Here is a 20,968-nt window from a genome sequence, read left to right as displayed (position 1 = left end):
GCAATTTCATATACGCATTGTTCAGCTACAGTCATAATTGTAAACGACTTCACAATATTGAATATCTTGTTCAACAGGATCATATTTTCTTAACATGTTCAATGTTGGAAGCTTTTAGAAACCCCCGTTTATCTGCTCCTGGGACTAACCAGTACTACAGCAAAGTGAATAAAGCTTCTTGCTCATTTCCCTGACGGGATTTACATCCACATGGCCAGCAAGGCCAACGCGTTAATCACATCCGCGCCACTTTTACTATTTAATGTTGAAAATTTCAAACTTATGAATGTAAGAGATATTGCGCTTGTCATTTTTCGAATGAACACAATCAATCAACTTGATTCTCATGTAAACTCTTTTCCTCTGTTTCAATTATTCTTATGGGATTCCTCATTTTCAGAATTTCTGAGATTTGGGCGTGACTCTACTGAAATGTATTTCTATCCAGACATAAAGAAAAGAAAAGAAAACAAACATGGAATTAATAAATAGAAACACATATTTACTTCAAACAAAACATAAATCACAAAAATATTTTACATATAATCAATTATTCACAACACTTTTGGTAAACAATGGAAATATCTTTTAAAAAGTTATGTACATTTTGTAAACAATATATGTAATAATTTGAAATAGATATGAAGAAATTTATAAATTTATTGTTTTAACAGATCTTAATATTCAAATAAAGGTCAAACACTGTGCTTATTTAAAGCAACAATACTCCAGGTGAGCCACAATACTTAAAAAAAATCAACCTTGAGAAAAATGTACTAACATATTTAGTAAAGTACAATATTCACAATTCAACAAATAATTTTCCTGTTTTTATGCATTTAATGACTAATTTTGAAATATTTATCACTATATTTCTGCTGTGTGCCTTAGGCAGTAAAGGCTATTTTGACATATTCTGGCCTTTTTGTGGTAATTTTTTTGTAGACTTAAAGTTCTGTTTGAAAAGTGTACATTAATTTCTTCTTTTCTCACTTTTAAATAGGATGGTCTTCATTCAGATATTGTATCAGTATAGCAATTACAGTAATTAAAGATGGTAAATTTCAGGTGAATGATATTACAACTCTTTGTACATGATTCACACTTAATCTTTATCACAAAGGACAAACACTATATGTCCACATATTTCATTAAACAACAGTATACATTTATTTTATCACTTTTAACTAGTTTTATTTCAATTTTGTACAGTACAAATATGTATTGGCTGGTGGACGTTGTATTTTAGTGGTAAATACAAGTGTGAACATCAAAGTTGGATCTTACACACTTTGAATCCATGAATGTTAACTTACATTAACTACTACTGTAGATGAACTAAGTCTGCAACATTTTTCCATTTTTGGGCAGCCTCGACAGTTCTTATCTCACCACAGATTGGTTCTTATCGGTATGAGGACATTTGTTTTGCCCCCACCCTACTCTTAAGCTTATGTTTAAATCATAAAGCACCTTTTTCAATAATAATGCATTTTGTTGTTGCATTTCTATTAAAACAAGCTTGACAAAAATTAGCAAATTTCCAAACCGGGGGTGGAGACATTTTCACATTTCCATCAGGGGTGGGGGTAGGGGGCAAACATTTCATGATGCACAAGTCTATAGAGGCACTAGTGTCCTAATGGGCCTGCAGGAAAAATGTCCAGGATTGTTATTCTCATATCAAACAACATGATGTCTTTGGTTATTATGTTTGCTTTGATGCTTGACAGCTTAAAATGCAATAACATCAAGCCCAATATGAGGACTGGTACACGAAATATTCTTAGTGAACTTTCATCCTGGACTGGTTCCAAGATATTTTCTAGCATTCAGAATTGGTATTTGAAATGATAAAATTTTCTCTTGGAACACATGTTACAATTCAGTCTTTGTACAACTTTGGGTTTCTTTGGTACAACTTTGGGTTTCTTTGGGAACTTCAAATGAGATCTTTGGACAGTTTACCATATTCTTACAAAATAGTTTCTCTAATGTAGCTGTTTTCACTAAATTAAAGCCTACATCTCCACCAAATGTTGATGGTTTCCAATACTGAGGACTGCATATAGGTGCAGATAGAAGTCCTTTCACAGAAAATGGCCCACCTAATTCTATCACAGTTGATCCAAAGATTGCCTTTGGTCTAGTTTTTTCTACAACAATACCCACATAGAACTCTACAGCATCTATATCTCCATATATTTCTTCCAAGTCTTTAGCTACTTCAGTATCTCCTGAAATGATAAGGGAATTACATATAATAAAACTGTTAAGAATAAATTAGAGAAAAACTGAATCCTTTAAGAAAGTCCAGCCACAACAAAATTGTAAATGTTGCAGGCTCGGTTTGATTGAGCCTGTTCATGAACGGTACTGGAAAGTGTAAGTTACCGTCCGCGCCCCCTAGCACTAGCTTAAGCAGAATTCAACATTTAACACGAAAATGGTGAAGTTTTGAGATTTGGTCATTAATAACTAAATATTCTTGTGCTTGCTAAAGAGACATTTTACAATGTGTCCTTTTTCTAACAATGTAATATTTATATATTATACTTGGATGGTTTTCTAGCACACAAGTTAAACAAGTCCCTAAGAAATGGTTTATATACTTTATTATATGTGTTGCATCCAAGTATAAACTCACATTTTATCTGCAAGTAAACTTATATATAGTAACAATAACAATATTTGATATCAAAGGCGTGGCTTAATCTATCTTGCTTACTTCAAACACGGCCAATAATAATCTAACTTTAATCCTCTTTTTTACTTCCTATTTTTAAATCAAATTATAAATGATAACAATAATTATTTTGGAAAACAATAAAATTGTAAGGACTATTAATTTGGTTACTTATTTTCAGAGTTGTAACCTTTTGTTTTGTTTTTTACGTTCTATTACCCAAAACCTCCTGAATAATATAAATGAACTTGTCCAGCATCTACATTTGGTACTATTCATCATCAAAATTGGGGATATCAAGACAAAAATTTGAAGTTTGTCAGGATAAAGACTGGTGAGACTGCAAGGTTGTGCAAACTGAATTACCTCTACTGCAAAGACTATTATACATGTATTATAAAATCAACTCACCGGTCAAATCTTCAAATGTTTGATAAGGTGGTAAACCAAATCTTTTTCTATATTGATTAAATGACTGGTATCTAAGAGACCTTCCATGTAATATAGTCTGCTTAGCAACAGGAAGAGTGTACTTATTGTGGTTATGATGAGTAAACTGAAAATATAAAAAAAATACATAAATAACATATCCCTTTAAATGAAACAAAATGACAATAATTTACTATAAAATGATGTTTTTGTATCACAAACAATTAAAGTTTCATTATATCAAGCATACTGTTCAAAGGAACATGTGCCCCCAAGGGGGATTGACCCTTGTGACCTTTAATCACATGAACTCTAAAAGGTCAACAAGATGCATGATCCTCTAAAGATCAGAGGCTGTAGGTGGAAAGACATGTTATCATCAAAGTTAAATTTTAGTGACAGACAAACAGACGGACAGTCAAATAAACAAACAGACAGACACAAAACAATATATTCTCTCAATCTATCTATCCCTAGATGGCTTTATCAGTATAAGGGGAATTACTCTTGATGCACTTCATTGAATTTACATCAGTTTACCTCCCTTGGATTTATTTACATTTGTAATTTTGTTCATATGACTTTATACAATTATAGGTAATAATAAATATATTAAGTTAAATGTTTTAAATTACTAAATATGACCCTAATTATATTTCAAATTTCTAAATATGGTAAGACATTTACTTCAATATGACCTTAGGTGACTTATTAAGGCACCCAAGTTAGAGTCATAAGCCATTGTAATCTGCCAATGGCTTGGTTGTTAATGATTGGATAAATTTCTGATCATATTACTATTCATAGTTCAAATTCATGTAAAAGTGAACACAGAATTAAACAGTTTTCCAAAATAATCACAAACCAAGCTGCGTAAATAACAATGTATACTTACAGCGCCGGCCCTCTGATTAACCAGCCCGTCAACAAAATCTCTCATTCCATGTTTTAACACTATATCAGGACGGAAGAGGAAGTCTTTCACTGTGTAAACAGTCCCAGAGATGTTAAACTCCTCCGGCATCAATGGATGCCAATGATACATGTGATTAAACTCGGCAGTAATTCGGTTAGAATACTGATGAGACTGCCCGAAAAGTAGTTCCGGCTTAAAAGTCAACTGGTAATTGTAATTACTTAAATGCTGTACATAATTTTCTACAACAATCTTTATTGTTTCACCTGGAAAAAAATAAAAGATTTTTTTAATAGAAATCTGTTCATTTATTATCAAATAGAATGGAATAAAATTATGGTCTACATACATGTAAAACAAGGAATAAAATTGTGACTAGAAATTGATACACACAAAGCAGCTTTAACCAGCAGACTAACTTTAAACTTATATTCTAATACATTAGAAAAAGCTATAATTTCTCCTAAGATAAAGAAACTTACATATCCTAAAGGAAAATCCAAATAAAAGAATTCCAACCCAATGACATTGGTTTAGAATTAATGACCAACTGAAACATTGACACTAGTTTGAGTACAACTGCTCCCCAATTCTTTAAAATGTCAAACTACAATTGGTTATACAGAATTTATTTTAGTTTGACTGTGTAGGAGGTTACAAGCTTAAAAACATACTCTGAATACTTTCCTGGAATCAACCAGTATTGAGCAGTAAGTGCAAAGTTTCTTGATCAAGAAAACAACAACTTGCCTCTGACTGGGTTCAAACCCACAGTGCTAGCAATGATCTTTAGATTACTAGTCCAATGTGCTAACCACACTGACATGCCACCACTTAATTAATAGTTGATCAGAATCCTTAAAGTTAAATACTTAGTAATATTACCTAAAATAATTAATTTGGCAGTTTGAAAAAGTCTTTCATCATCCCATTCTGGATGCTCTCCCTTTAATATATCACAGACACGATTATGTTCCCTCATCCATATTGTAGCATACATAAATAATCCAGGCAATAAACCAAAATCTTTATGTCCGAGGGCAAACTGTATTTCCTTGGGTACACTTGGAGGATAATGCATTGGCACATCCAAATCTTTGAGGTGAAGGGGCCACGACTCTTCATTTATTGTCTATAAGAAAGAAAAAAAAGAAAAATGTTACTTATGTTTTACATCAATTTTCATGAATTTCTATAGTATAAATTGTTACTTTTTCACTTTTTTACAGTTTTGTATTAAATGTTTTACATAGTATACCATATCAATATTATAACTTTTCCTGTTTGTACAGCTTTTTAGAATCTAAACAATTGTTTTGTTTGTTTAGGTTCTTTTTTGTTTGTTTAGGGTGGTTTTCTTTTTGTATTATGTTGCTTTGTTGTTTTTTTTTACTTATTCTTTTTGACATTTGTATCGAGAAAGTATGTGTGTTCCTGATCAAATATTCTTGTAAAACATATTAACAAATAACTTTAGTTTTAAAATATTTTCGAAGAGAACAGACCTTTTGCAGTAGTTTTGTGAACATAGATAATTTAATTTTCTTTTCTTTCTATTGCCATATAATTCAATTTACTGTCCTATGAAATTAACAAGTTATTATTTCAGGCACCAGCAATAACAGACTATATACAAATATGTTGTTGGCTGACTAAACTAGACTAGCAGACAATAAGAGCATGTTTAAGAATGAACATGTATTCAAAATTTATGAATATTAACTCAAATCTGAATAGTGTGTACATGTACTCAAAATCTATAGTTATCAATTCCATTCTGAATAATTCAGACATGTACAGTAACTCTAAATCTAAAGTTATCAATTCTTCACTGGTTAATGTGCACAACAAAACAACAATATTACCTGCATTTTCAATTTGCCATCCTCAAAACTTCTTAACATATTTTCTACATGTTTATTTTTACCATATACATGAGATACATCCACCTGAAAGTAAACAATAAACCTGTAATACCTACAATAATAATTTCATAACCCTTTCCCTGCTTGATTTCATGCAATGGACAATGTCCTACTTTGAATATAGGACAGTTCATTTATAGATAATAAGGGATGTCAGTTTCCAAATACCTCAAGAGCTGTTGGTAGGACAGCATGCTTGACTATTCTCAGTGCTTGATAGTAAAGGAGAATTGTTTATGTAAAATTTTAAAACGAAAGAAGCTATGAGTTAAAGAGTCTGACATCACATCCATAAGGACATGTCTGACTTTTGTCATGTTGTCTTGGCTACTATTCTTAGGATAAAGTAACTTGTATAGACTTCATTTACATTGTATGATTAAAAATCAAACCTTGATTATTTAATTGGTGTAGTCATAATTAATTGGACACTTGTCTTTTTTAAATTAGATCAATATTTTTAAGATGATCAGATTATCTATATTACCTAGATAATATCTATATTATATATGTAAATGTATGTGATATCTATATATTTGTTTCTATCATAATTGTCAAATGAATAGTAAAACTGTGAAATGCACACAAGTGGCTTATTATCTCTAATGGTTCTATAAAGGAACCTTACTATTGGGCTATCAAAAAGAAAGAAAATCTCTGTAAGTATATGAATAATGAGTATAATGTATAATATGAGAGCAATTACCCCATGTCCTCCCCACTGGAAGCCAGGACCTCGTTCGAAATCTGTCTTGAAGAACTGGTGTGTAAAATGTTGTGCAAAAAATGTGAACAAAGCATTAGAACCCCTGGGGTCAGGCTTAAACTCGGTACGCTTCATTAGTTTGTCTACTATCATGCCAGCGTCTGGTAGTTCTTTGGCTCCTGAATGAATAAAAAAACACCAAATTATGTGGATGTTTTGTCAAATTATTTCAGAATTTCTTGCATAAAATGTCTTAATGTTAATATGGATAAATAGGAAATGTAAGATCTTGATATAAATAAATTATAATATTTGTTTTCTGAGAATTAGAAAAAAGTCTCAAATTGAAGAGGTCACATATTTAAATTTTTCAGATATTCAATATGATTCAACTTGATAGTTCCAGCATGTTTGGGAAAAAAAGAACCTTAGAATACAATTTAGCTTTCTTGTTCATTTAAAGAGCAATATAAGAGCAAAAATTGTAATAGTGTTTAATGTATAGAGAAATCTTAAATTTAACAAAAGGACCTGCCTTAAATAACATTAAAATCATTGATGACATTCAATTTTAAAATACACACATTATTTGTTCATCAAAAAAGGAATAAAAAGAGAACTTACCTACTACCCCTAGAGGTGTCGGACAATCTTTTGGCACCGGGGGTAGGGCACGTGCAAAGTACGACCTGTTGCCGTAAGCCTCATAGGTAATATAGTCATGCTCCGAGGTATAGGTGGCCGGGGAATCAACCATTGCACCACGTACTGTAGATTTATAACAAATTGAAAACTTTTTTATAACATTTAAACAATCATCATTCTAAACAAGGATAAAAGGTTCAAGCCCTACAGTGGCCATGGCGGTAAGATATCACATGACACCACTGTCACACCAGTACCAGTTTAGTCTGGGAACATACTCCGAAGTGAATCAGGTAAGCTTCACATAGTCATCAATATCATGTCAAAAAATATATATGATGTTTAGATACACAAAATAAATCATCAAAAATTGTTGTAATAGTATTAATGCAAAATTATGTACATTGTACCAAGTCTATAGAAAGTGAAAGCTTGAGAACCCTAATCTGTTAACATTATGAAGTCAATATATCATTGAGATTTCCTTTTAAGGGCCAGTATGTAGCATAGTGATTAAATGTGTCTGTCTCCAAACCCAGGGGTTTAAGGTTTGAGTCCTTTTGGTGTCACCAATAATGTTTAAAGGACACAAGTACTGGTTTGCTACAAAAATATGACATAAACACAAGAGAAGGGAGCAAAAAATGCAAATGTAATGTTTAAAATGTTTTGATGCAAATTACAACAGTCATCCTATAAAGATAAAACTGCTTGTGGTCTACCAGGAAGACAGGAATACACTGAATTAGGTCTTAATATATCACATCCTAGACATCAAAAGGAAATAAGTTGTAGGTTGGTTTGACATTTCTAAAGGTTATCTTTATTAGTTTTTATTCCTCTAACACAAAGTTGTCAAAATTTGAAATTTGAAATTTTGTCTCATAACTTTAAATATTCCAAAGTTTCTGCAATTAATTTTCACTGTTATGAAAAATTTTTATTTATATAATACTAACTGTGAGGTAAATGGTTAAATGATACATTCTGAGGTAAATGTTTTTAAAAATGATACTAAGATAAATTTTAAGATGATACTAACTGAGATAAATGTTTAAATGATACTTACTGAGATAAACGTTTAAATTATACCTATTGAGGAAAATGTTTAATGATACTGTTTAAATGATACTGAGGTAAATGTTTAAATAATACTCATTGAGATAAATGTTTAAATGATACTTTTCTGAGGTAAATGTTTAAATTATACTAACTGAGGTAAATGTTTAAATGATACTTATTGAGGTAAATGTTTAAATGATACTAAAATGATGTAAATGTTTAATGATACTTACTGAGGTAAATGTTTAAATAATACTAAGGTAAATTTTTAAATGATACTAACTGATATAAATGTTTAAATGGTACTATTTGAGGTAAATGTTTAAATGATACTTATTAAGGTAAATGTTTAAATGATACTGAGGTAAATGTTTAAATGATAATAATTAAGGTAAATGTTAAAATGATACTGAGGTAAATGTTTAAATGATACTTACTGAGGTAAATGTTTAAATGATACTAATTGAGGTAAATGTTTAAATGATACTTACTGAGGTAAATGTTTAAATGATACTTACTGAGGTAAATGTTAAAATGATACTTACTGAGGTAAATGTTTAAATGATAATAACTGAGGTAAATGTTAAAATGATACATACTGAGGTAAATGTTTAAATGATAATAACTGAGGTAAATGTTTAAATGATACATACTGAGGTAAATGTTTAAATGATAATAACTGAGGTAAATGTTTAAATGATACATACTGAGGTAAATGTTTAAATGATACTTACTGAGGTAAATTCTCCCCATGACAGCATCCGATAAGCCCGGTATTCTGTTGACAAATGTCCATATCCAGCTATGTTTAGCATCTGTCAACAGATCATGTATAAAGTCCGGATCTGGCTTTATCAACCAGACTACACGTTTCCAGAAAGTGGCTGAAATGAAAAACAATATTCCAGTAAATATAATCTTAGACATGTTTTTCCACAATATTGCAATGTAAAGAACTGGGTCAATGAACTGATCCTGATTTTAATTTGGAAAAATTCATTGTGAGTTTCGAGAAATTTTAACAGAAGGATAACAAGTTAATAGTACTTCGGATGGCATCATGGGCATTGCTCCTACCCTACTCCTTCTGCCACCCTCCCCCACCCAGCCTATAGCTGCAAAAATCTGAACATTGTGCTTATTTGCAAAGGTAGTGACACAAGGTAGACAGAACTTAATTTTATTGTCTTTGATCATTGACTTAAACATTGATGAACAAGACGTTTTCTTTAAAGTTAATATGCATTAGTCAATAAAAGTTAAATGTGTCAGTGAAATTTTGTACTTTTAATTCCGACAAATTTACAAAAATAATCAAGTAAAATTTTACCAAAAGATACAACCCTAAGCCTTTTGCTAAGCAATAAAAAGTGCGCTACTGAAAAGGGCCTAGTCACACTAAATAGCACTAAAATTGAGAAAAATGGACAACAGCTATTGATATTTAAATAACATTTATATAGTAATATCAGAATGTGTAGGTGAAATTGAAATATTAATTAAAGTTATTTCAATTGAATCTTGTTTCTGAATCAAAGAGGTTTCACTACGAAACAATTACAAAAACATATTGAAAATCTAATTTAGAAATTTTTACAGTGCAGACTAAAATCTAGCAAAATCATCCAATCAGGTGATGTCATAGTATGGTTTAACATTTTACATTTGATGATTCAACCCTTTGATTTAATTGGATATAGAATGGGTATGAAGCTGTATAATATAAAAATATGTATAAATTTACAATGTCTTACGCAAAATTTGTCACACTTTGATATTAAAATATTATTAATTTGACATAAAATAAAATAATTTATATCTTACATCAGATGTCATAGCTATATATTATGGTAATTTTTAATTGAAGCAAATGCTTTAAATGAAATCACTGTCATAAATCGTAGGTGGGAACCCTATCCAATTAGTCACTTAATTCTTAAGGCTATGGAGAAATCAGTTTAAACCTTAGATGTTGCATATCAACTCAGTCAAATTGTGGAGCAGAATAGGTCTTAAGTTAAATAAAGAAGAAGAAGTTGACATTTTCTTGTTGAGAAATGTGTAAATATCATTTATATGACAAGTTCATTCCTAAAAAATACAGATTTATATGTTAAAAAATTTCTTCATCTACAGTAGTATGCCACTAAAATTCTACTAAAATAACTGGATTTACCATTTAAATCATTAAATGCCCCACAAAATTACATAAATTTAAGTGATATAAAGCTAGGTTTATATTAAAACTTTGTCATACAAAATTGTATATCAATATCTGACAGGCAATAAAACTGTTTGGCCCTTAGACAATTTCAAGATGTTACATGTTTAACTAATGGCTTACGAGCCATAAGTTTACAATAAGTTGCTGATAACATATGAGCCGCGTCACGACAAAAACCAACATAGTGGGTTTGCGACCAGCATGGATCCAGACCAGCCTGCGCATCCCCGCAGTCTGATCAGGATCCATACTGTTCGCTATCAGTTTCTCTACTTGTAATAGAGTTGGTAAGCTGATCAGACGGCGCAGATGCGCAGGCTGGTCTGGATCCATGCTGGTCGCAAACACATTATGTTGGTTTTGTCATGACGCGGCTCATATTTATTTACTATTTGTAAAGTACAGATTTATATTATCTAATACAAGTGCTTAAGGTCTCTCTTAATTTCATATGAAACTTGTTCAATTTCTAAAAGTGTTAATAAAATTGAAAATGCTACATAAGAATTTTAAACTCCTTATTTTCTTAGGTGCATCCCATTATACCATTGCAATACATACAAAAACTTTCCTTTTCATATTACAAATCAAAATATCTAGTTATGATTTATTGGAGCTGGACACTTTGTAAGGATAGCTACTACATTATGCTGATAATCTAAGTATCAGAGTTTTAATTCAAAATTTTGTACTTCTGTTGGTTGCTAAGATTTAATGTCATACTTTAAACCCATAAATCCTTCAGACAGGACATGTCTAGTAGGCATAATATGAGGAGAATATCAAACCTTAAGACAGCACATGCTTATCAGACAAAAATTGAGAAAATGTCAAACCTCCCAGCAGAATATGCCCATTACACAAAATCTTAGGTGAATGTCAAACCACCCCACAGAATATGCATATTACACAAAAGCTTAGGTGAATGTCAAACCACCCCACAGAATATGCATATTACACAAAAACTTAGGTGAATGTCAAACCACCCCACAGAATATGCATATTACACAAAAGCTTAGGTGAATGTCAAACCACCCCACAGAATATGCATATTACACAAAATCTTAGGTGAATGTCAAACCACCCCACAGAATATGCATATTACACAAAAGCTTAGGTGAATGTCAAACCACCCCACAGAATATGCATATTACACAAAAGCTTAGGTGAATGTCAAACCTCCCAGCAGAATATGCCCATTACACAAAAACTTAGGTGAATGTCAAACCTCCCAGCAGAATATGCCCATTACACAAAAACTTAGGTGAATGTCAAACCTCCCAGCAGAATATGCACATTACACAAAAGCTTAGGTGAATGTCAAACCTCCCAGCAGAATATGCACATTACACAAAAACTTAGGTGAATGTCAAACCTCCCAGCAGAATATGCTCATTACACAAAATCTTAGGTGAATGTCAAACCTACCCACAGAATATGCACATTACACAAAAACATATGTGAATGTCAAACCTCCCCACAGAATATGCACATTACACAAAAATCTTAGTAGATTGTCAAACCTCCCAGCAGAATATTAGCCCATTATACAAAATCTCCTCACTGCAGAATATGCCCATTACACAAAATCTTAGGTGAATGTCAAACCTCAAAGCAAAATGTGCCCTAGGTAAATGTCAAACCTCAAAGCAGAATATGCCCATTACACAAAATCTTAGGTGAATGTAAACCTCCCCACAGAATATGCTCATTGCACAAAATCTTAGTAGATTGTCAAACATCCCAGCAGAATAAGCCCATTATACAAAATCTCCTCACTGCAGAATATGCCCATTACACAAAATCTTAAGTGAATGTCAAACCTCAAAGCAAAATGTGCCCTAGGTGAGTGTCAAACCTCAAAGCAGAATATGCCCATTATACAAAATCTTAGGTGAATGTCAAACCTTCCAGCAGAATATGCCCATTAAAAAATCTACAGTTACTGTAAATGCATTTCCAAATTAACAAAACTCAAATTATATACATATATATCTATTTACAATGTCATACTAAAAGGTTTAGCTCCTGTAATGTCTGATTAAAGATGGGCTGGAGATAGTGTCAGTGAAATTAAATCAAGATGATTTACTTGAATACACTTGCTGTTCAGCCAAAGGGTGTGAGCTAGTTAAGTGTGAAACCTCGTTAATTTTGTAAAACATTTTACAACTTTTATGTACTATCTATTAAATGGAGCCAAGTACAGAGAATTAAGCTAAAAGACAGCCTGTACCTAAATGGTTGTCTATAGTTATAGCATCTCAGGCAATGGAATAAAATTATTATAAAATCAAGTGTAAATGTCATTTAGATGAATCAATTAAAATATTAGATAACATTTTTGTAAAATAATTGCTAAATTATAAATTTCAAAAAATAATCAATGTCACAATTATTTTGAAGCATGACATGTAAATACATTGTAGATGTCAAAAAGTTTCAGGGAAGGGTTCTGTTTCCAAACTCCAGTAAGTTCTTCCTCTACCACCCACTCACCCATTTAGAAGATTGGTGAAGTCAGTTCATAAGTAACTTAAATTTTAACACTTTTATTTTTTAACACCAAACAAAGGTACTGCATAAATGTAAAAAGAGAAAAGATATGTTGCTTCCCTTGTTCCTTCTCATTGCTTTCCTCTTACTCCCACCCACTTCTCCCATCTTACTCTTATCCCAATGCTCCTATTCCTATACTTCAATATTACTATTTATACTGCCCCTACCCAATTACTGCCATCCTGTTGCTCTCATCTTTCTCCAATTCCACTGGTACTGTCTTGCTTCCACCTACTGCTCCCATTTAACTTCCACCCACTGTTCCCATCTTACTCCCAACCTTGTTTTTCCAATTATTACTCCAATTCCACTGCCCCTACCCCATTATTACTTCAACCATACTACTCCCATCCCACTGCTCCTATCTTACTTCCACCCGCTGCTTCCATCTTAAAACCACCCACTGCTCACATCTCACTTCCACCCACTTCTCCAATCTTACCCCCACCCACAAATTCTATCCCTGTTCTTCCAAATATTACTCCAATTCCACTGCCCTTACCTCATTACTCCCACCAAAATACTACCATCCCACTGCTCCAATATTACTCCAACCCTCTGCTCCATCCCTATACTTCTATTTTACTCCCTTTCACTGCTCCAACATAAATACTCTCACCTGACTGTACACCTACTACTCTCACCATCCCCCCCCTGTTCTCACCGCACTACTACCATCCCACTTCTTCCCACCCATCTTCCATCCCACTTCTTCCTTCCGAACTACTTCTATGCCACTACTCCCAACCCACTGCATTACCCCCACTGCCCATATATCCACTATTCTCACCCGTCTGATCTCATCTCATTACTGGCATCCCACTTTTACAAGAACAATATCAAAAGCAGGTTGATAAATTACCCAAAGGGAGCATATTTGAAATGTTTGGTATTTACTTATTCAAGTTAACTCACAGTATCTTATAGGGACAAAAAAAATGATTAAATGTGTCAAATTTCAGAGTTCATAATATCACAGTAGTCATTTTGTTACAAAATTTTGTATATGATAAGATCAAGTTCTCATTTAAAATTCAAATATTAAAGCTGATGTTATGAAAAAAAGAGATTTAATCAGCTCTCTAACAGAACAGGGGAGATTTGTTTGCACAAAATAGGGTTGCAGTATTGCAACATTTTAGCTATTAAAGCACCTGATTTTAATTTTTTTTAAACAAAGTTACACTGATACTGCTATATAATTTTCCAATTTTACAGATGATGGAAGCCATTATGAATGTGGCAATCAGGCAGAGGACTAGTGGGTACGTAAGAAGAACTAGCAATTTTCCTTGAGTTAGCTCATTCCATGGCAGTGTTGAAAATGATATTTTTTATTCAATTTTGATGAAAAAAACACTTATATTAATTACAAAATCAAAACTTCATCATTGCAGTGACAGGATAAATAAAAAATCTGTAAGATATTCCTTTTGTTAAATTTTTTAAAAATTAACAAAATCCCCTGAAAGAGTCTTATAATAAAGAGCAATTATTTTATACATAACCATTGTGACTACGAAGAAAATTTATAAGTATGCCTGTAAACATTTCATCATTGGCTGTAAAATATTGTTTCTTTCTTTAATGCCTACGCTGCTGAAACCAGAAATGATTAGCCTATTATTGCCACCAGTATAGACGCAGGCTAGCCTGAAAATCTGTGCAGTCCGACAAGGCTCTATCCTGTTGGCTGAGTTACTTAAGATTTTCATCTTGATATCCCAAAAAGTGAAAATAGACAGTTCCAAAAACGAAAGTTGAACAAATTCATTTAACAATCTGCACATGTTAAGGGTAAAACTACAAAGTTACTGAAGCTTTCATAAAGGTGGAGGAAGTCCACAACCAGATAACTCTTCTTGCAATACTGCAAGCAAAAGCAGCCATATGGGCAACAACTATCAACAAAGAAGGAGATGCTTTCATAATTACACCTGGCAGAGGAAGGGTTTAAAAAGTAATATATAAAGACATTAAATCATTGATTTATATAATACATAGAAGCATACGTTTTTCACATGTCGGTCCATAGTAACCGGTTCCCTCACAGTCGCACTTGAAACTACCTACACCAGTAGTCATACATACACCACGGTTTTCACATGGAAACGAACAGCATGGATTATCTGAAATAAATATTATATTTTTGTCTATGAATTTCAACAAAAACAAGCCTGTAAGCAGGACAGAAAGATAGTTCAACTATTCTTCAGTGCTTGGTAGTAAAACAAGAGCCAAGATAATGTAGAATTTTCTTAGTTCAAAAAGGGCCATAATTCTGTCAAAATCCATGGTAGAAATACGAGCCTTACACAGTGACGTCCTATCATGCTCTCAAATAAATGGGTGAAGTTACGACCCATTCCCTTCAGTAGTTTTAGATATACTTACTTGCACAAAAAAAACTTAACCAAAGTATCATGCTCTGAGGCCTGGATAAGTATTATGGGTCTCCCTATTAGTTAACCTAAAACAGTCACATATGTTATGAGCAAAGATAACTGTAACAAGGTCTTGTTACAATAAGCCTGAATTATGCACAACAAGAGCTAATATTGTTTTAGGCTATAGACAATGAAAGGAGAGATTTCAAACAAAAAAGTATATGGGCAAAAATGACTTAACAAATCTGACATGATAAATCTTTTAAATGGTGTTCTTGTGGTATTTTTACTATGGTATGTTTGTTCACGTAAACAAAATCACTTTATCCTATAGTAAAATTATATGTGGGATTTCTAACAACTAACATAAAATGGAATTGATGGCTTTTGATATAAAACATGTAAGAGGATAATAAAAACAAGTTTCAATAGAATCTTAAAAGGCATGAAATTTATGTGTAATTTATAATTTTCAATATCTTCTGAGGCAATCATATATCTGAAATTGATTGAAGGTTTTGTGGTTTTACATAGACACAGAATTAATAGTATAAAACTGTTTAAATGCAAGTGTAAACATTGTATTAATAGATACTTTAAATAAAGCCACAAAACCAAAAAAAAAAGATTTTTTTTTAAATTAACAAACCAGTGCTAAAACATTCAGTTGGTTGCAAAGTAAACTTCTGCAATAAGACAATAGTGACACATTCTAAACAATGAAACAAACTTGTTTTATTTTTACCACATTGACACCAATAAGGTCACACTGCAACTTTCCAGCTTTACAGATGAAGTAAAACTTCAGGTGCGAGTGTAGAACCAATGACTGTCCATAAGCTAGCTGTATGTCCATGGCTAAATATAAGAGGGGCTATCAATGAGCTACATCTGACCATGGCTAAATATAGGAAAGACCATAAATATAATATGAGCCGCATCATGACAAAACCAACATAGTGGGTTTGCGACCAGCATAGATCCAGACTCTGCGCAGTCTGATCAGGATCCAAGCTGTTGGCTTACCAACTATATTACAAGTAAAGAAACTGATAGCGAACAGCATGGATCCTGATCAGACTGTGCGGATGCGCAGGCTGGTCTGGATCCATGCTGGTCGCAAACCCATTATGTTGGTTTTGTCGTGACGCGGCTCAAATGTGTGTTCATGGCTAAATATAAGAGGGACTATCAACAGGCTATATCTGGCCATGGCTTAAGATAGAAGAGACCATTAATATAATATGTGTGTCCATTGCTAAATATAAGAGGGACTATCAATGAGCTTTATCTGACCATGGCTTAAGATAGAAGAGACCATTAATATAATATGTGTGTCCATTGCTAAATATAAGAGGGACTATCAATGAGCTATATCTGACCATGGCTTAAGATAGAAGAGACCATTAATATAATATGTGTGTCCATGGCTAAATATAAGAGGGACTATCAATGAGCTATATCTGGCCATGGCTTAAGATAGAAGAGACCATTAATATAATATGTGTGTCCATTGCTAAATATAAGAGGGACTATCAATGAGCTATATCTGACCATGGCTAAAGATAGAAGAGACCATTAATATAATATGTGTGTCCATTGCTAAATATAAGAGGGACTATCAATGAGCTATATCTGACCATGGCTTAAGATAGAAGAGACCATTAATATAATATGTGTGTCCATGGCTAAATATAAGAGGGACTATCAATGAGCTATATCTGACCATGGCTTAAGATAGAAGAGACCATTAATATAATATGTGTGTCCATTGCTAAATATAAGAGGGACTATCAATGAGCTATATCTGACCATGGCTAAAGATAGAAGAGACCATTAATATAATATGTGTGTCCATTGCTAAATATAAGAGGGACTATCAATGAGCTATATCTGACCATGGCTTAAGATAGGAGAGACCATAAATATAATATGTGTATCCATGGCTAAATGTAAGATTGGCTATCAATAAGCTATATCTGGCCATGGCTTAAGATAGAAGAGACCATTAATATAATATATGTGTCCATTGCTAAATATAAAAGGGACTATCAATGAGCTATATCTGACCATGGCTTAAGATAGGAGAGACCATAAATATAATATGTGTATCCATGGCTAAATGTAAGATTGGCTATCAATAAGCTATATCTGGCCATGGCTTAAGATAGAAGAGACCATTAATATAATATGTGTGTCCATTGCTAAATATAAGAGGGACTATCAATGAGCTATATCTGACCATGGCTAAAGATAGAAGAGACCAATAATATAATATGTATGACCATGGCTAAATATAAGAGGGACTATCAATGAGCTATATCTGACCATGGCTTAAGATAGAAGAGACCATTAATATAATATGTGTGTCCATGGCTAAATATAAGAGGGACTATCAATGAGCTATATCTGGCCATGGCTTAAGATAGAAGAGACCATTAATATAATATGTGTGTCCATTGCTAAATATAAGAGGGACTATCAATGAGCTATATCTGACCATGGCTAAAGATAGAAGAGACCAATAATATAATATGTATGACCATGGCTAAATATAAGAGGGACTATCAATAGGCTATATCTGACCATGGCTAAAAATAGGAGGGACCAATAATATAATATGTATGACCATGGCTAAATGTAAGAGGGGCTATCAATAAGCTATATCTGGCCAAGGCTTAAGATAGAAGAGACCATTAATATAATATGTAAGTTTAAGACTAAATATAAGAGGGGCTATCAATAGGCTATATCTGGCCATGGCTTAAGATAGAAGAGACCATTAATATAATATGTGTGTCCATGGCTAAATATAAGAGGGGTTATCAATAGGCTATATCTGACCATGGCTTAAGATAGGAGAGACCATAAATATAATATGTATGACCATGGCTAAATATAAGAGGGGCTTATCAATAAGCTATATCTGACCATGGCGAAAGATAGGAGGGACTAAAAAGCAAATTAAAAGAGACGTCAGAAATGGCAGAGATGTCTTCCATGTTGGAAGGTTGTGAAATATTTATAGTATATTTGGAGCATAACACAGCACTGACAGCAGTGCAGTACAAGATAAAATATTAAAAATAAAGGCTTGAAACAAGGAAAGCTCAACCACTGCTTGCTCAGCATATAATATCAACTGCATCAAAACCACATTAACATTTTAATAATCTTCAGTTTATACAACATCAATTATAAGATGCATGTAATGTTTGAAATGTTTAAAATATCTTGATACTTAAAACACGCATTAAAACATCAAGATACAAACTGTCAAACAAAATACTGAAGTTTACAAGAGCTTTTACAAGTGTTTGTGAATCGAAGTTACGGCATTCATTCAAATCTTATCTAACTTGATAACATTTGATATATTTTATCTTAATACAAATTTGCGCCCAATCTATGTCGTCTTTCAGTTTGATATCATTTTTATTGTCAGATAATGTGAACAAAATTTGTATTCTATATAACAAAAATTTGCCCTATCTTGTTAATACCATCAAATTCGTATTTGAAATTTCGCTGCATTTACGATTTTTATCAACGGTAAGAATTTCGTAACAGTTTCTGATCTTATCTAAATTGCGTTAAGGACGAGATGGTTTGTCAATGTTGAGTTTCGTACCACCTTCCATTAATGTATTTTTTTCATCTTCAAAATCTAAACTTTTTTTTTTATTTTGTGAAAGTAAATAAAGTCATTTAACCGAACATCATGCATGTTGATGATGATTACAACAAACAGAAAACGTAACTCTATGATGTAAAATGTAATCATATACCGGTACAGGTAAATTTTACTCTTTTGGTACAGTATACTGTTACTCTAGACAGCCAAAATGTAAATCTTGATTTACAATAATAGTCATCTTTTGCAAGTTTTGTCATTTAATAAAAGAACAAAAGCCTTCTACATGTCATTGTAGTATAATGTACTAAAAGTATTTGCTGTTTTATGACATATTTTTATTATTTTTATGTTATGTTAATTAAGCTTTGCACATGAATATGCATATTATGTCCACTTTTGCAAGTGAATAAAATCATGCAATTGCACAAAAAACCTTTGTTTTAAAAAGTGTTTTTTATTCATTTATAATTTTTTTTAAGTTTTAAAGCTACATGATCATTTCTGATGGGACAACAATAGTAAAGGTGATGAGAAAAGAGCTGAGTGAAAAGTAACTATCTGAAAGAAACCATTTTCTTTATCTTATACGACAAAGCTGGGAATCAACTGCACAACCTTCACTCCAAAAGAATACATTCTACTATTAAGCAATAAAACCATTAAATCTTTGCCCACCTAGAAAACCAAAAGTGACCAGCCTTTGTCACCAGTATAGTGCCGGGGCCAGCGTGCATATATGTGGCGCCTCACCAAATTCTATTCTATACTAATGACAGTCTCTGATACTGAAATCATTAAAAGCTTTGAATGGACTATACAACATTCAAATTTGGGCAAGTCCATTATAGAAATACAGCAGGCTAAGAAGCTGAAGATAATGTATCATTCCAAATTACCTATTTGTTCAGTGTTGTCATCAAGAGGGTCCTTAGAGGTCCATGCACTCTCCAATAGTGTTTGTAGAAAACTCAGTCCTGAAGAAAAATAAAGGGATGACATGTTAACACTGATATATTTGACAAATGTTTACAATGTACTAACTAGTGTATCACTTTATGATGGTGAAGAGATTGTATAACTCATATGCATTGGCCAAATATTTCTCTTTCTGCATACTAAAATATATCCAACTTGAAGAAAGAGTTGATAAAGAAAACCTTCCCCATGGCTATATTGATGTTTATTTTATCTATAGTTAGTTAGCTTTCTATTTCTAGCAGAAATAATCGTTTATCAATTTACCAATATAGTGCCACATGGTTACAATGTTATTACAGTTACTAATCCTCTACTTAGTTTGTAGTAAAACCATGTGAAATGGTCATGAGAGAAACAGTCACATGGTTTGGTGTTACAGTTAGGACTTCTCTATGTGTTTTTTATCATAATTAAGTATGTGAAATTGTCATGAGGGAAACAGAGCCACATGGTTCTGTTAGTACAGTTGATAGCTCTAGACTTAGTTTGTATTAAAACTAGGCACTAGGAAATAGAGTCACATGGTTTGTTATCACAGTTACTACTCCTCTACATAGTTTGTAATTAAAACCATGTGTAAAGTTAAAGTAAATGAGAAAAAGAGTGTCACATTGGAAACTGGAAACTCCTCTATGTCTTTTATATTAAAATAAATCATAAATGGAAAAAGAGTGCCACATCAGGTTTGTTAGTTACAGTTAATACTTTTCGACTAAGTTTGTATTAAAACCATGCATAAAGGTTATAAGAGAAACAGCGTCACATGGTTTGTTAATGTAGTAATTGATAATTTTTGGAGCAATATCACAAGTTC

The 20,968-nt window shown here is 32.4% G+C and overlaps 1 protein-coding gene across 5 annotated transcripts in view; it reads right to left on the bottom strand.

Annotated features, from left to right (window-relative positions):
• Window positions 1-481: 481 nt before the first annotated feature.
• The window catches only part of LOC132737340 (prostaglandin G/H synthase 2-like), a 47,219-nt gene continuing 26,732 nt past the window's right edge, over window positions 482-20,968 (bottom strand). For all 5 annotated transcript variants that reach the window (XM_060724609.1, XM_060724610.1, XM_060724607.1 and 2 more), the window contains exons 3-12: window positions 20,073-20,150; window positions 15,165-15,281; window positions 9,104-9,253; window positions 7,287-7,430; window positions 6,663-6,841; window positions 5,897-5,980; window positions 4,917-5,163; window positions 4,011-4,297; window positions 3,098-3,242; window positions 482-2,237 (exon numbers count right to left, since the gene is read on the bottom strand). In XM_060724609.1, coding sequence (XP_060580592.1) covers window positions 1,879-2,237; window positions 3,098-3,242; window positions 4,011-4,297; window positions 4,917-5,163; window positions 5,897-5,980; window positions 6,663-6,841; window positions 7,287-7,430; window positions 9,104-9,253; window positions 15,165-15,281; window positions 20,073-20,150 — 1,790 coding nt within the window. In that variant the 3' untranslated portion in view covers window positions 482-1,878. The remainder of the gene's footprint in view (window positions 2,238-3,097; window positions 3,243-4,010; window positions 4,298-4,916; window positions 5,164-5,896; window positions 5,981-6,662; window positions 6,842-7,286; window positions 7,431-9,103; window positions 9,254-15,164; window positions 15,282-20,072; window positions 20,151-20,968) is intronic.

The sequence above is a fragment of the Ruditapes philippinarum genome, unplaced genomic scaffold (assembly GCF_026571515.1).
Source record: "Ruditapes philippinarum isolate M1 unplaced genomic scaffold, ASM2657151v2 ctg5558_1_1_1_1, whole genome shotgun sequence".
NCBI classification, from domain to species: domain Eukaryota; kingdom Metazoa; phylum Mollusca; class Bivalvia; order Venerida; family Veneridae; genus Ruditapes; species Ruditapes philippinarum.
The sequence above is the reverse complement of the archived record's forward strand: the minus strand, read 5'-3'. Positions and strand labels throughout refer to the sequence as shown.